Genomic DNA, 17716 nt, shown 5'->3' with positions numbered 1-17716 from the left:
TTCACAAAGACCTGTTCAACCCCATTTTCTTTTCTATAGTTCACTGAACAACAACTAAAACAAGTGGAAGAATGGTGATAATTATTTAGAAGTGCTTAATTGTAGTCAGTCCAAGTGTTTATGTGTATTTAGAAGTGCAGAGGTGTGAGTGAGCGCCATCATTTTCATCGTAGATAATGATCCCTTGCCATGCTCGGTGCGATATCTTTGGAAACATGAATGGAATGACAAGGAAGTTATCAGTATTGTTATATATAAGTTATCATTGTTGTACTCGACTCATCTGCAACAGAAAGTAAAAATTAATTGAAAGAAGAAGAAAAAGAAAACTGAGGGCTGGTACCTGGACTTTGTGGACACCCTGTAGATATTGTTTGTGCTGCGGAAGCAAGTTTAATATTGCCAGGAGTTCAGAATTGCTCCAGCAGATCTAGGTTGTGTCTGCTAATCTGTTCAGATAGTTATTGGTTAACAGAGTGTTTGCAATACATGTGCTGACCTGAGAATAGGCAGAACGTGATGTTGAACTCTGGCTACGGTTATTCACATCTACGCAAATAGTGACACATGAACTGCAGAAACTAGCAAGCCCCAGTTGTCAGTCCATTACTAGCTAAGGCTCGGACCACTCCTTTCTCACCACCACTATAGCCCGCATGAAACCGACCACCTTGACGCCATCCCTACCCCTCTCCTTACCTCCCAGCTCCACCTCCTTGCCCCTCTACTCACAGACATCGTAAATCTCTCCCTGTCCACTGGTACTGTTACCAACCCATTAAAAACAGCCATCATCACTCCTATCCTTAAAAAACCTTCCCTCTACTCTCAAACTACCTCCCCATCTCCATCCTCTCTTTTCTCTCCAAGGTCCTGGAATGAGTTGTTACTTTCCAGCTTCGCTCCTTCCTCTCCCGCCACTCCCTTCATGAACCCCGCCAATCAGGTTTCCGTGCCGCCCACTGCACAGAAACAACCTTGGTCAAAGTGAAAATGATATTCTGTCCATCTGTGACCAGGGCTCCTGGTCCTCCCTGACCTCTGTGCTACCTTCGACACCGTCGACCACTCTATCCTCATCCACCGCCTCTCCTCTCACCTCAACCTTCACGGCTCTGTCCTTGACTGGTTCAGATTGTACCTCTCACTGCCTCCACTTCCATCTCCACGAACGGTTTCTCCTCTAGACTCCGCACTGTCTCGTGCGGTGTTCCTCAGGGCTCTGTCCTTGGTCCCCTCCTCTTCAATATCTATATGCTCCCTCGTGGTGACATCACCCGCAGACATGGGGTCAACTTCCACATGTATGCAGATGACACTCAACTGTACCTCTCTGCCTTCACCCTTGACTCCAGGACCACCTCTGTCCTGACAGAATGTCTGTCAGACATCAAGTCCTGGATGAGAGCTAATTTTCTTCAATTGAACATCAACAAGACTGAGGCTCTCCTGATTGGTTCCCGTCAGCGCCTCCACACCTCAGGTACTAACAGCATCACCATCCGTGGATGCACACTCCACCTTACGAAGTCAGTCTGGAACCTTGGCGTCTTGTTTGACCCTCAACTATCCACTCTACCCCACACTCGTGTCATGACCTGCTGTGCCTTCCCCCACCTCCACAACATCGCTTGGCTCCGCCACTGGCCGCCAAAACCCTCATACACACTTCCATTACATTGAGGCTTGATTATGCAAACTCTTTGCTTGTCGTCCTCCCCAAATTCTCCCTCTAGGCTATAGATCATCTGGAACTCTGCAGCCTGTGTCCTTTTCCGCACCAGGCTCCGTGACTCTTATCACCCCCATCCTCGCTCGACTCCACTGGTGTCCCATCACACAGAGGATACAGTTCAAGATCCTGGTCCTCTCCTTCAAAGCCCTCCATGGTCTTGCTCCCACCTATCTCTGCGACCTCCTAACTCCTTACCATCTTGCCCTCTCCCTTCACTAAGCAGACTCCAGCCTGCTTCATGTCCCCCGCCTCGCTTGCACCACAATTGGTGGGAGGGCCTTCTGCCACTGTGTCCCCACCCTCTGGAACTCCATCCTGCAGTCCCTCCGCCCGCTCCCTTGCTTCCTTCAAGACCCATCTCAAGACGCTCCTCTGCGAACGTGCTTTCGATCACCCTGCTTCCCCCCCTGCCGTCCTACCCTCTCCGAACCTGATCCCCAGCTTGGGACTGAAACTGACTGTCCAGCGCCTTGGGACGTACTCCTGACGTGAAAGGCACTGTACAAATGTAATTTTGTTGTTGTTGTTGAACAGGAAGTGGTCTCATTAAACAGCTGTACAACCTTGATCTTATTAGTCTTGGAAAACTGCTCCCACTCCCAGCAAAGGCCCAAACCCACCCACTCACAGTATTCAGGATACTGTGAGGGAACGTTGGCAAAGTCAGCTAGAGGTGAATGTTGAGCTGGAAACTATTCACGTCGAGTCCTGTAGAGTAATGGTTAGCCAGCTCACCTTACAAGCAAGAGGACGCCAATTTGATTCCCGGGGAGGGTGAAACCTTAGACATGTTTCCTTACTCCACACTCCTGTTTACCTAGCAGTAAGTAGGAACCCGGTTGTTAGTCAATTGGTGGGTCACTTTCCGGGGTGTAATAATACCTTTAAAAAAATATTTGGTCACTCAATCCATGATTTTGTGGGACACTGCTGTGCGCAATTGGCTGCCGTGTTTCACCCACAAAATACGGTTAATTCACTTTATATTGTGAAGATCTTTGAGACATCTCAACAATGTGATAAGGCATTAAATCAAATCTAAGGATAATTATTGTCACCTATAGGAATTGACGCATTGTAGTCACATACTTAGATATGGTACCTTTTCATCACAGTAGGTAAACAAAGAAGCTCAGGAAGTACTGGAAGTTCTTGTTCAGATGCTAATTGACCATCAATGTTTTCCCTTTGTCTCCAGATTGTGTCTATATTCATAATAATAATAAGCCTTGCAGTTGGTATAGCACCTTTCGTGTTGAGAGGACATCCCAAACTGTTTCACAAGAGTGACTGTGTATTTGTGGACGAATGCGATTGCTAATTTGCACGCAGTAGTGTTCCACAAACAGCCATGTAGTGAGTGACCAATTTTATCTGGAGGATTGTTGGCTAGGAAACCGGAAGACAGAAACTCCCTTTCCTTTTCAAATAGTACCATGGGATCTTTAATGTCCACCTGAACAGGCAGACGGGACCTTGGTTTAATATCCAATGCAACCCCCCATCCCAAGGTGCTGCATTGGATTGTCAGCTTATCTGAGTTCAAATCTTGAATCTTGGCTTGAACTTCCAACCTTCTGATTCAAGAGTGAGAAAGCTACCACTGCACCAGGCTGAAGCACATTGTTATATGCAGCAGAATTAGTAATTGCTGAGTGATTCCTGCTCACTGTTTATTATAGCCACTACCCCTCCCCTCAGACCGCTGAAGTTCTTGTTCATGCCTTCATCACCTCCAGACTCGACTATGCAAACGTCCTGCTTGTCGGCCTTCCCAACTCCTCCCTCCACAGGTTGCAGATAATCCAGAACTCTGCAACCTGTGTCCTCTTCCGCACCAAACTCCATGACCCCATTCTCGCCCGACTCCATTGGCTCCCTAGCCTTCAGAGGATCCAGTTCAAGATCCTGGTCCTCACCTACAAAGCCCACCATGGCCTCGCCCCACCCTACCTCTGTGACCTCCTAACCCCCTACCAAACCGCCCGTTCCCTCCACTCAGCCGGCTCTGGTCTGCTCCACATCCCCCGACCCACCCGCCCCACCATTGGCGGGAGAGCCTTCAGCCACTCTGTCCCCAACCTCTGGAATTCCATCCCTCAGTCACTCCGCCTCGCCCCCTCCTTAGCCTCCTTCAAGTCCCGCCTCAAGACCCTTCTCTTTGACCGTGCCATCAGCCACCCCCCTTCCAACCCCCCCCCCCCGACCGCAGCTTGGGTCTGAAATGCTGTACTCTGTCCAGCGTCTTGTGACTTCCTCTCAATGTGAAAGGCGCAATACAAATGTAATCTTGTTGGAGATAATGAATCCCTTTCAAGTTTCATATTCCTCAGGCCTGGAGGGGCAGCCTGTATCCAGCCCTCTGTGAATACAGTAAACCTCACGTATAAATTGTATTAGTTGAGGTTGTACATTTAATGACTTATGCAAAGTATAAATTATGTCAAACTTGCATTGAATATAAACTCTTGAATAGGACTTGGACAGATGTATGAATTGGGTGATTATGATTTATACAGATCCGAATTGTGCGAGTTTTACTGTATAACCAATAAGAGAATGGAAATGTAAGTATTGCCCTCAGTACAATGTCCTCGCAAATATTCTACACACTACCTGCAAATATACTTTGCTGAACGGTTCCTGTACTGGAAGCTTTTAACATGCAAGTGCAGAGTGCAGCATTGATTAGGCTATTTATTAGTCACATTGTGATAGTTTCGTTACACTTGCCAAGTGTTTTTACCTAGCCTGATCCAACCTGCTAGTACCAGATTTTACCAACAGCTTTTAGCAACAGCAACTTTGACGCAGGCAATTCAGTTATCAAAAGATAGCCCATTGTAGTCAAAATGACCACGAGCCATTTATCTCAATTTTTAAAAACCTCTTAAAGAGTACATGCTGCTACATTTCCTCTCTGCTTTGGTGGTTCCTACACCTATAGTGGCTTTCCTTATTCGAAATGCCTCTGTTTACCTAGCAGTGAGTAGGACCTAGTTGTTAATCGATTGGCGGAACGCTTTCCGGGGGCAAATGGTTTGTGTGGCAGCCTGGCACAGTGGTAACACTCCTGCCTATTAGTCAGAAGGTTGTGGGTTGGAATCACATAGTCTAAGATGACACGCCAGTATAGTGCTAGAGGTGTATTGCATTGTCGGAGGTGCTGTCCTTCGGATGAGACGTTAAACTAAGGTCACGTTTGACTGTTCAGGTGGATGTTAAAGATCCCATGGCGCTATTTGAAAAGAGAAGGGAGATTCTCTCTCCCGGTTGCCTGGCCAACAAAATCCCAAATACAATTGTTCATTCATTCCATGGCTGTTTATGGGACTTTGTTATGCGCTTTGCAGTATGCCCCGTGAAGGTCTTTGATGCGACGTAATAAGGGGCTATATAAAATGCAAGGATTATTATTATTATTGGAAGGAGTGGGGAGGGAGATGTTATTATGCTATGCGAATGCGCCATATACATGTTACTTGTTGGAAGACAATCAGGAGAGCTGAGAGATCATGTTAGCTTCATGGGGAGCAGGGGATTACATACATAGGGGGAGGCAAGACTGGAGACATTTGGAAATCAGGGCAAGAATCTTAAAGTCTGCAGTACTGTGTAGCTTAACAAGGATCATTGTAATGAGTGTGTGTGCAAAATACAATGCTATCCTTGCACTAACGTGCATGAGGTTACATGTTCCCTGGGTGCTGTACTGCAGAGCTTGTGGAATGCACTGGCCTATTGTAGCAGTTCCTGTTAATTTCTATCCTAAGGATTCCTTACCATCCCCCTCGAAGTATTTAATTATTCAGACTTTTAGTAGAGAAGGGCGAGCAAAAAAACTGTGTGTCTGCTGTAAAAGGTATGTATGGCTTTAACAGCGCAATGTGGGCCTCCTTGTGAGGTGTTGTGCTTGAATCACTCTTTGTTTTGCAACTTCCTAAGTGCTTTGTGATAACAGTTTAGTAATTGGCAGCCTCTCTCTCTTATTACAGGGATCCGCTACAGCATGGATGTCTCCGTAGATGAAATTAAAGCTCTGGCTTCTCTGATGACTTACAAGTGTGCTGTGGTTGGTAAGTGCTGATCTCAACTTTCTGATCCTCAATTTCGGATATGCTCCTCCCTTTCCTCCTCTTCCCCCACCCGCATTTCACTACAAACATGTCCTTTGTAATTCTAGGCAGCAAAATACGTTTTAAACTCTGCCTCCTCCACTTTAGGAAAACATAATGGTTTCCACACTTAAATGAATCATAGAATCCTACAGGACAAAAGGAGACCATTTGGCTCACCGTGCATGTGCCAGCTCTTTGAAAGAGCCGCCAACTAGTCCCACTCCCCCCACCTCTTTCCCCATAGCCCTGCAGTTTTTTCTTTTCAAGTAAATATCCAATTCCCTTTTGAATGTTATTACTGAATCTGCTTCCACCATCCAGATCACAACTACTGACTGTGTTAAAAGAAATTCTCCTTATCTCCCCTTTGGTTCTTTTCCAATCTTAAATCTGTCTCCTCTGGTAACCGACCCACCCGCCAGTCGAAACAGTTTCTCCTTATTTACTCTTATCAAATAGAAGTAATTATGTATCTAATGGTTTTAAGCTTCAAGTTGTTTTCAACTGTAAGAAAGTTTATTTAAAAATGTAGACAATTTAATGGAGTGTTGGCCTGATCGAATCAGGTACAATGTGACCTCCAGCGTATTGCTGTCTGTAAATTTTACAGAAGTTCCTGAAAAGAGGTACAGAACTTGAAAAGCTTGGTAAGACGCTGCAGCTTGTCCCATCTTCTGAGCTTTCACAACTTCTCAACGGGGAGAGGGTAGTTTTGAGTAATGGTGGTTGGTAGTGGCTGTGCTGTAAGCATGCATTAAGTACAGTGTGTTCACAAAGTCCTGTTGCCCCCATGTTTTTTTTCTATAGTGATTGACCAACAATTGAAGAAAGATGGTAATTGTATTTAGGAGTACTTAATTATATTCAGTACAAGTATCTAACTGTACTTAGACGTCCAGAGTCTTGACAGAAAATGATCCATCGCCATGTTTGGACCACCCCAATGTGACATCTTCCGTAACATGAATGGAGTGAGGAGGAAGTTAGTGGAATCAGACATTGTTGCACTCGACTCACCTGCAACAGATAGTAAAAATAATTAATTGTAAAGAAAAACAAGGGGGATAGGTGGGTGGTAACAGGAGTGAGGAGTGAGGAGTGAATACCCTGTACTTTAAATAGAGAGAGAGGACAAGAGCATTTTTAGCATTCTGCTAGGCAATCGCCACACTGGCCACAGTCCAGTCACTTAGCACCTAGTTTGTTGGTCTAAGTGTTGCCGCTTATAAACTTTTTCCCTTTGAGGACCTCAAGATGTCCCCTCTTCCCTTGGTTTGTCCTCGCAGCAGAATCACTCACGCAGAACTAATCTAGCTTGTTTCAAAAGCAAGCCAGATATTTGAAAAATCAATACAAAGAATTATTAAACACATCATTCTGGTTTTATCTATTGGCTCATATGTCTTCCAGTCATCGTGAAAATGGCTCGTGGTTGGGTTACCGGATGATCCATTATTGGAGGGGGGGAAGAGAAGAGAGCATTTTGGTGCCTGACTTAGATTGTGCTTATCTCTATTACATAGGGCTTTGAATACTGCCTATAGAACTCCATCCCACAGTCTCTTCGCCTCGCCCCCTCCCTTGCCTCCATCTCAAGACCTTCACTTTCGGTTACCCTCCTACCCCCAACCTACCTGCCCTTCACCTCTCCTGATCCCAACCCCCAGCTCGGGTGCATATCCTTGACTGTCCAGCGCCTTGGGATGTCTTCCCAACGTGAAGAACGCTGTTTAAATGCAATTTGTTGTTGTTTGTACAAATAATCTGGGATGGGGGGAGCGGAGGAGCGTGGCAGGAAAAAAACCAAGCTAAACTCTTAACCTGAAGGTCGTCTTGAGCCCTTTCACCCAAAGGATGACATCACTTACCTAATTTCTTATGGCCTGATCTGTTTTCTAGATGTGCCGTTTGGAGGTGCCAAAGCTGGAGTGAAGATTAACCCAAAGAAATACACAGTAAGTGCACCCCCATTCTTCTTTTACGTTTAATATTTATTGCTCTTATGTCTGGGTCAGCCCAGCCTGGCTCATGTGTAGTAAACATGGTCTGACTAATTTGCACCCAGACAAGGTATTATATGCTGCTGAATGAAACTAGCCATATAAACTCATTGCTATTTTCAGTAATTGGTGTGTGATAGATCCATATGTTGCTGAATGCGTGCCTTAACAGTGATGGGAAATAGATGTCAGTGTAAAAATAAAACTGAGCTCTATAGTGTGAAGCGTTTTGAGATGTCCTTCCGATGTGAACGGCACTATATAAATGGTGGTGTACTCCCAGGAGCAGGTGAAGGTTGTCGAGGATTTAGTTTGAGAGCCTGTGATGCTACAGGAGCTTTTTCAGTGTGGATTGGAACGCACACAGTCACTGTAGTCCAACACCCACTCAGACTGACTGAAGAACTGGCTTCTGCAACCTTTGTTACTGTATCTCAATAGTTAGGTGCAATTGGAGCTTTTACTGCCTCTGCTTATTTGGATAATTTCAATCATCTGAACAAGTAATAACTGCTTTGACATCTGAACCCTTCATTAGCCCTGTAATCTGCTTTAGTATTGCCTGATTGACTGTGTTTAAACTGTTGAATCTCTGAGTTCACTGAAATGGTTTGGTGCCCAGCCAGCTGAGATCTGTCAGGCTGTGACTGAGTCGGCGAGTTTATTCTGACTCGAAAAGGAAAGTGGTTCACACGGCGGTAGAATTAATCTATGCGCTCGTGTATGTGGTATTGTGTGTGCCTCTGCATACCTGCATGTGCGAAACAAACACTAGAAGTATTGGTCATTTAAAACACTCTCGCCCACTGCATTGGTGGAGATGGCACATTTCCGATAAGATTATTGCTTGTTTAGCAATTCACTGATTTGAAGAAGGGAGTTTCTCACAGTGTCCTGCCCAGCAATCCACCAGATCATTGGTACTAACAACCGCTAGTAATTATATAAATACTTCCACAGTAAATTCATTTGTGTAAGTAGTTTACCTAGTCTGGAGATCATCGAGCAGGCAAGAAGAGAGGAGATTGAGGGTATTAAAGTGGTTGTATTTCCTACAAAAATAATTCCTACACTTGGCAGTAATTACCTGTGAAGTGCTTTGGAACATTTCTATTTGAACCTTCCTTCATGCCCCCGTCCTGCCAGCCCCCACTATCGGCAGTCAGGTTTTCAGCCTATCTACCCATCCTGGAGTCCCTTTGCTTGTCGTCTCCCTCCCCCCTTCAAAAATGTATCTTTGACCAGGCCTTTGGTCATCCTCTTCGCCTTGGACGATATTCTGCGTATCGCGCAAAACCCTGGTTAACATTCTTGGTTCTGCCTGAGCCAAGGGCTGGGAGCCAAACTACCGCTAGCAACTTTTTGTTCCACACATGTGAACAATTGCTTATTTTGGCAGAAAAATTGTTTTTCAGAATTCCACCAAGTCAGTGATCTTTACGTAGTAATACCCATTTCTCTTGCACTCTCTCTTTCACTCTCTCTCTCCCCCTCCCCCCTTTTTCTCTCTCCCCCTCTCTCTTCCCCCCCTCCTCGCCCCTTTCTCTGTCGCTCTCTGCCCCCCTCTTTTGCCCTCTGTTTGTGGAACATTGCTGCAGCCAAATTGTCTGCCAGGCCACCAAATGACACAGCCATTACGCTTTATTGTAAATAAATGCTTTGGGTTAAATATGCACATTTCTTTAACAGAATACCTTAATAAGGAAAACGCAAAATACTGCAGACCCTGGAAATCTGAAACAAAAGCATAAGTCGCTGGGAACACTCAGCAGGTCAGGCATTTATGGAGAAAGGAAAGTGAGTCAATGTTTGGGTCCACGACCCGAAACGTTGACTCACTTTCCTTTCTCCATAGATGCTGCCTGACCTGCTGAGTGTTCCCAGCGAAGTCTGTTTTTTCTGACCTTAATAAGGAATGCTGTTTTCCTGACTCCATATATTGGGCAGGCTGAGGTGGGCTCCTTGATAAAGCCAAGAAAGCCATGTGGACTAGGAAGGTCACAGTTGCAATTGTTCTCCCTATCCCTGAGTTAACAAGAGCTGATACTATCTGAGTGGGAGCTCTCTTACCTCTGAGTTTGAAAGATGTATAAATCAAACTCTATTTTGGTACTTTGAATTTATAGTCTAGGCTGCCACTACAGTGCAGAACTGAGCAGCACTGTATTAAGATGAGATGTTAAACAAGGGCTTCTCTGTCTGTTTAGATGCCATGCAGTATTGGAAAAGATGTGGGAGTTTCTTCTGGTTTCCTGACCAACAATCCTCCCCATTAATTACTAATTGGTCATTCACCTCATGCTTTTTGTGAGACCTAATTGCTGGTGCAATTAAATGTTGTGTTTGGTGGGAAAAAATCACTACATTTCACTAAACACTGGTGAGCCTCTTATTAAAAAAAAGTGCTTTCTTCTTCCAATTGCTGCAGTGGTATGGCACACTGAGTGTGACTCATGTACCAGCACATTGCACCTCTGTGCCTGTGGTAGCATTATTCAGTTTACATAAAACCAGGCTCCAAGCTAATTAAAACAAGAACAGGTTTACACAGCCTCCTCTAAATGTGTGGGATAAACACCTCTAACCTCTTTTTACCGACAAGGAAATCAACTGAGAGTTATAAGAAATGGAGTTGTTTTGGAATTATCTATGAGTTTTCACAATGATACTGGACCAATCCAGATTTTGCTTTGTATGTTCACTGTGTTTCATTGTCAAATGTGCCTGACTGTGACTGAGTCTACTCTTCATCACTTGCAGGATTCAGAATTAGAGAAAATCACAAGAAGATTCACCATCGAGCTGGCGAAGAAAGGGTTCATTGGTAAGTCGTCATGGCCAGGATAAGGCGTCCCATCCTGAGACTGTGTGGTAGAGTTGCTGTAGTTACACCAACTACACCATGTTGCTGTAGTTGTTGATTGTAACAAAGGCTGGGCTGCTCTGCAGTAGGTACCATCGGTGTGTTGGCCAATATAATGTGTGGAGCCTTGTTAGAAATTTGGTGAGAGACTGGCTGGGGAAGATTATAGGGTACTTGCTTCACTCACCTCTCCCGTAGTGTAGTGGCTAGTGCGAGCAAGTGAGAGGACCCGAGTTTGATTCCTGGGGAGGGTGAAACTTTAGGCAAGTTTTCTTACTCCACTCTTCACATGCCTCTGTTTATCTAGCAGTAAGTAGGAACCAAGTTATTAGTTGATTGGTGTATCGCCTTCTGGGGTTAATAATCCCCTCCCCACCCACAAAATTTAATTTTTCACTTCAATCCACAACTGTTTGTGGGACATTCCTGTGCTCAGCTCGCTGCCACGTTTCGCCTACAAATGCAGTTAATCCTCCCCTTTACAACATATTCTGTGAAGTGCTTTGAGACATCTCAACCACAAAAGGTGCTGTATCAAATGCAACGATTATTATTATTACCTATCTCAGACTCTTCAGTCTTTGAAGATTTTTATCCATACCCAGATAAAAGACCTGATCCTGCAAAGCTACATGTCCCAGCCAAACACATATCACATGAATCCATCACCTGGAGCGAAACCTTAGGCAAGTTTCCTTGCTCCACACTCCTCTGTTTACCTAGAGGTAAATATTGCATCTTGAATACTATTTAATGAGATTGCTCTTATGGTCTCTCAGAGTAGCATATCAAGTGCTGCCTTAAAGGATGTTTATTTATTTAAATGATATCAAGTGAAGAATCAATACAAGATCCAAAACTTAAAAGACAGCTGCAAAAGAACATTGAGAATTGAGCAAGTAATCTTTGCGGGAAGTTACTGCCCTACTTTAGGCCCTGTTACATGGATGCACAGAATTCTGACCTAATTGAGTAGTACGTCCATCAACTAAAATTGGTTTTAGGACGTGTTGATTTATAGGGAAAAAACAGCTCCTGCTGCCCCAATAGCCTCTGCTGGAAAACCCAAGTGTCAGGACAGGATCAGGCTTTTATTATGAATTTCTTTTGTTTCATTTTGTCGTCCCCACCACATAGGTAAGTCTAATGATCACAGTCTAAGAACACAACAAAGAAATTGGTAGTGCGGGGGGTGGGTGGCGGAAGAAGGAAAGAGAATAGAGAGCATATAATTTAAGACCAACTTAAAAGATTAAAGCAAGACCAATTGTGTTTTGTTCTAGGACCTGGCATTGATGTACCAGCCCCTGATATGAGTACGGGTGAGAGAGAGATGTCCTGGATCGCTGACACCTTTGCCACCACAATGGGACACCAGGTGGGAACACCAAGGGAGTCATGAGAATGGGCCTAATAGTCTGCTTTGTAGATGTACTGGCGGGAGGGGAGGTGGGAGAGAGAATGTCAGACAGCCTGATGAACACATTTAAAGCTGTCTGTTTGTTGCGGGTGTTCTGTTTGTTATTACTGCTTGCTAATACATCCCAGTAACTGAGAGATGGAAGCAGACTTTCTTTGCCTTGCGGAGTGTTCCACTTCTTCCAATGAACATGGTGAGCAAGGAAAGGGATATGGCCTGCCTGTCTGCAGGTCGATTCCCTCTGTGGTAGTATTTGGGCTCTGATCACTTAAACCCTGGCAGGCAGGACTATTGGGGGTGGAGATTGAGTCCGGCAAACCAGAATTTCTGGCCATGTGTAATTAAAATGCTGTTACTGGCATTTACTAGTGTTTTTCAGTGTTCAAAAATGCCAGTAAATGCCTGCATTGTGATTGTTTAAATATCGCAAGCAGAAGATAGCGAATAAGCTGTCGATGTATCTAGCCACTGAAGGCAGCTAGAACGGTGAGGTGAGGCATGTGCTAGCGCAGGTGGGCCAGCGAGAGACTACTTGTGGATACACTGCTGTATTTCAAACCTCTCTTAAGCCTTCTAAGTTGTCTGTTGAAGTTCCATTGAAGGCTACACTAGAAAATGCGGGGAAATGATCTCTTCAAGGAAGGAAAGAAGCACATTCAGTTTTATTTTTCGACTTCTGGCCATTATACTCTATGACTGACTGCCTCTTCATATAAATTGTTCATTTTTCTGTCATCAAGCGGCTGAAAATCTGGATTGCTGGGGAATCGGGCTGGACCTTGTATGTGGCCTTTGAAAACAGACAGCGTCCCTTCCAGCTAATGAGCTCAGAGATGGCAGGCCCAAGGCTCAATACTTGCTTTGGAAATAATCCAGAACTTCTAGCTCTGTCAAGCGGATCAGAGTCACCCAGGTCTTTTTCGTTGTTGAAGCTGTTTCAGTTGTGTCTCATTATTTTCATCTCTCACCTAAACTCTTATGGGATCAAGGTTATGATATTCCTAATCACGTCACATTCCTATTTATGGAACAGTGTTGACATGAGTTCTGAACAGTGGTAGGGGCCCAAACAGGTCTGGATGCCACCATTTTGAATTCTCACTTGCCATGTATTTGTGAGTGCCTCAAACAGCTTTTCCAAGCTTATTCTGAAGGGAATGTCCTAACTCAATTCTATTGGACAGTAATCTGTGAATAAGCCAGAGAGGCCATACATACAACCATTGGTTTGAGCCTCAGGGTGAAATCTCAGACCTGCCCACTCTGTATGGCTTAACCCAACCCTGGATCATCCAGTTTGGCCAATAGATTCTGGATTTGAAGTATAATCTCATTTAAAAACGTTCTTTGCAATGAATTTACTGCCTGTGTTATATTTTTATCTATTGCCTGAAATCTAGTTAGTTGAGGGCATCCTTCCTATACCAGTTTACTCGTTTGCATATCTATTATGTGACAAACAACTTCATTAACTAAACCAGATCCTAAGCAGTGGTGAGAGGTTGGAATTGTGATTGCTACCTTATTATTTAATATTATTCTGTTATCCAGGCACTTATTGTTTAACTGGTTAAACTTCAGTAGTACCCCAACCACGACCCCAAGCCTTGGCACTTGCGAACCTACGCCAAATACTCTCCAGAATTACGTAAGCAGGATGCGTCCCTCCAGGGAGAGAGTGTGCATTTCATTCCAGACACAGGGAAATATCCATGCGTAAGTGGCATGTATCTGTGGAAGTCAGTCTGGTTTGGATACTCTCAAACTTGGTAATGGGTTTCTGCAATGGTCAGACACCCGACTGACCGAACAAAATCTTACCTTGATCGAAATGTTTGTAATAGCACAACATTGCCACAAGGTGGCAGGCCACATATACTACGAATCATTCCAGATGCATCTAAATGTCTGCCTGGTATGGATGGAGAAGTTATTACATTTCAATTTGCAGGCAACTGTTAGTCATCCTAACAGACTTATTGTACGCATTCTCTCACACATTGCAGTATTCAGTTTCCGTTTGCTGTCCTGTGGAATATGAAAACTTGAACTTTCCTTGGGTATTTCGGTGAAAATAGATTGCCAGGGTGGGAAAGAGGGAAGAACGTTGAGGTTCTTAATATTTATTCCAGAGCTGTTGTGTGTTCCAGGATATCAATGCTCACGCCTGTGTAACAGGGAAGCCCATCAGCCAGGGTGGCATTCATGGCCGCATTTCTGCTACAGGCCGCGGGCTCTTCCACGGGATTGAAAACTTCATCAATGAAGCCTCCTACATGAGTGTGCTGGGCATGACCCCAGGTTTTGGAGACAAGACTTTTGTCATTCAGGTCAGTTCAACAACTTGCATTTTACACAGCGCCCTTTACACGGGGCAGTGTCTCAGAGTGCTTAACAGTGGCGGAGCCTGAAGCCGAGTCTGGGGGAAGTTGGTGACCGTTTGAAGAGGAGTGTCTTCAGTTGATGATCTAAAAGGGGGGGGAAGGAGATACAAAAGCAAAAATAATAAAAAAAAGTATAAAACCATAATGGGTGAGTGTGCCTCTTTGAGGATGAAGTGATTATATCTGCCTTCCTACAGGGATTCGGGAATGTGGGTCTGCACTCCATGAGGTACCTTCATCGTTATGGCGCCAAGTGTGTGGGAATTGGTGAAATAGATGGGGCTATCTGGAACGACAATGGCATCGATCCCAAGGAGCTGGAAGACTATAAACTGGTATGGGAATCTTGGAGTGTGCAGAGGAGGGAAAGAGAACTGGGATTAAATGTCCTCTGGTGGGAGTACTGGTAGAACATAAGAATTGCTAGATGAAAGAAGACCATGGTCCATCCAGTTTGCCTTCCATCATCCTGGCAGTTGCTTGCACATGTCACGTCCCAACCTATATACTGTGTCCCGAGATATTATTTCCTAAAAAAAATCTGTTTAATCTGCTTTTGAAAAAATCTAAACTTTCTGCTTCCACCATCTCCCTAGAGAGCTTGTTCCATACATTTACTACTCGTTCACTGAAATAGTGTTTCTGCAGATCTGCTACTAATTGGTTCTGCAGCTACTGCTATGTAGAATGCAGCCTTATTGACTGAACAAAGTCCTGCAGTGTTAGACTTGATAATTGGAGATTTTCCCGGATCTGGCTTTTTTCTGACGTGGGTAGAACAAATATTGGTATGGGTCATGCATTCTACCTGCTGGAGCTTTGCTATACCAATATTTGATGAGAGGTGGGTTGTACAGTGACTGGAAAAGGTTACATAACCTCAATCAGATGCCTTTTGTTTGCAATTCTGGAGACATTTCAGTGATTGCTCACACAAGAGTTTGCCATCCTAGAGCTGGAGAGGGAAGATATCAGCCAGGATTCCCACTCCTGATCACAATCTATTGCTCAGCCCTGACTGCAGGTAACTAGTGGCCACTGAGATGCGAAGGAAAGCACTGCTTAGAATGCAATTTTATCTCCAAAGAAAAACGAGAAAAGAAGACTGAGATAGATAGATTTCTTATTGCTAAAGGGATTAAGGGATATGGGGATAAGGCAGGGTCAGGTTATTAGCTGGAGTTAGATTAGAAGATCAGCCATGATTGAATGGCGGGGCAGGCTCGAAGGGTCGAATTGCCTACTCCTGCTCCTACATGTTATGTTATGAATGAGGCTTAGCATGTCACAACTTGGGAGAAGATGGGCACTTACGATTTAAGATATTTGGCAAAAGAACCAGAGAGGAGAAGAAGAAAAGAAATGTATGCAGCGAGTTGTTATGAACTGGTGGAAGCAGATTCAGTAATGACTTTCAAAAGGGAATTGGATATTTACTTGAAAAGAAAGCATTTGCAGAGTTATGGGGTCAGAGTGGGGGGTGTGACTAGTTGGTAGCTCTTTCAAAAAGCTGGTACAGACGCAATGGGCCGAATGGCCTTCTGTGCTGCAGGATTCTCTAATGCTGCAGGATTCTCTATCTGTCACAGAGTAACTAAATGTTTGGCGTTGTGGCTACAGGCAAACGGAACAATTGTTGGATTCCCCAAAGCGAAGCCATACGAAGGGCAGATCCTGGAGGCAGAGTGTGACATTCTGATCCCCGCTGCCGGAGAGAAGCAAATGACAAAGAGAAACGCCCACAAGGTCAAGGCAAAGGTGAGTGGGGGCCGCCTGAGCCTTTCCCAGCTCGCTTCAGCCATTAGTGTAGGTGAAGAGGATACAATACAAAATTACATTTGTAAAGTGCCTTTCACGTCGAGAGGACGTCCAAGGCCTGAACAGTCAGGGATTAAGACCTGAGCGGGGGTGGGGGGGGCGATTAGGGAGGGTGGCCGAAAGCACCATCGAAGAGGAGGGTTTTGAAGCATGCCTTGAAGGAGGCAAGGGAGGGAGCGAGGCAAAGGTTTTATAAACAGCGAGAGGTTTAGGAAAATTTCCACAGTGGAAGGAACTTGTGGCTAAGCTCAGGTGGAGGGGGAAGAGGAATGAGCAGCAAACCTGGCTTGCAGGGGGCTGAGGCGGAGCAGGCGAATGTGTTTGATTAGCTTCGAGGTAGGGATTGTCAAGGGTGTGTTAGGAGTTTTGGGAGCTGACATCATATAACCATATTTTAATTCTTTACTGAATATACAGAAGCATTGTAGCATTTGCACAGCAGTTGTGATGGCAGCTTTTGGTTTTCTATTTCTATCCCAGTGGAGGAGATCCCCCTTTGTGTGAAACACCCAAAACTGTGTTTCACAAGGTCATAAGATTGGTTTGAATAAAGAAAGCCCACGTGATCTCCTCCCTCTAGACTACCCACTACCATCACAGCAACAAGCTGTTTATTAAACGAGTCCCAGTGTTCTGTGCAGGGGGTGAGGCGGAGCAGGCAAATGTATTTGATTAGCTTCGAGGTAGGGATTGTCAAGGGTGTGTAGGGAGTTTGGGGAGCTGACATCATATAACCATATTTTAATTCTTTACTGAGTATACAGAAGCATTGTAGCATTTGCACAGCAGTTGTGATGGCAGCTTTTGGTTTTCTATTTCTGTCCCAGTGGAGGAGATCCCCCTTTGTGTGAAATACCCAAAACTGTGTTTCACAAGGTCATGAGATTGGTTTGAATAAAGAAAGCTCATGCCTCTCTTCTGGCTCTGTTCCCATTCCCCTAAAAACTGCCATCATCACTCCCACTTTGAAAAAGCCCTCCCTTGATGCGTCGCAGCTATCAAGCTAGCGGCCCATCTCCAACCTCCCCTTCCTGTCCAAGGTCCTTGAAAGAGTTGTCGCCTTCCAGCTGTGCTCTTTCCTCTCCACCCATGCATTATTTGAACCCCTTCAGTCGGGTTTCCGTGCTGCCCATAGCACAGAAACCGCCCTGGTCAAGGTCATCAATGACATCTTGACCATCTGCGCCCAGGGCTCCCTCTGCCTCCTCGTCCTCCTCAACCTATCGGCAGCATTCGATACGGTCAATCACGCTATCCTCCTCCACCGCTTGTCCTCCCACCTCAACCTTCAAGGCCCTGTCCTTGAGTGGTTTAGGTCGTACCTCTCCCACCATCTTCATTTTGTTTCCACAAACGGCTTTTCCTCCAGCCCCTCACT

At 44.9% G+C, this 17716-nt stretch overlaps 1 protein-coding gene across 1 annotated transcript in view; it reads left to right on the top strand.

The window, feature by feature from the left end:
* The window catches only part of LOC103182301 (glutamate dehydrogenase, mitochondrial), a 35918-nt gene that overhangs the window by 4456 nt on the left and 13746 nt on the right, over positions 1–17716 (top strand). Inside the window, exons 2-8 of the mRNA XM_007899268.2 lie at positions 5731–5811; positions 7753–7808; positions 10614–10677; positions 12000–12094; positions 14287–14466; positions 14718–14855; positions 16141–16278. Coding sequence (XP_007897459.2) covers positions 5731–5811; positions 7753–7808; positions 10614–10677; positions 12000–12094; positions 14287–14466; positions 14718–14855; positions 16141–16278 — 752 coding nt within the window. The remainder of the gene's footprint in view (positions 1–5730; positions 5812–7752; positions 7809–10613; positions 10678–11999; positions 12095–14286; positions 14467–14717; positions 14856–16140; positions 16279–17716) is intronic.

Source organism: Callorhinchus milii, unplaced genomic scaffold, assembly GCF_018977255.1.
Source record: "Callorhinchus milii isolate IMCB2004 unplaced genomic scaffold, IMCB_Cmil_1.0 Scaffold7, whole genome shotgun sequence".
Taxonomy (NCBI): domain Eukaryota; kingdom Metazoa; phylum Chordata; class Chondrichthyes; order Chimaeriformes; family Callorhinchidae; genus Callorhinchus; species Callorhinchus milii.
Note: the sequence above shows the minus strand (reverse complement) of the source record. Positions and strands in the feature narration are given on the sequence as shown.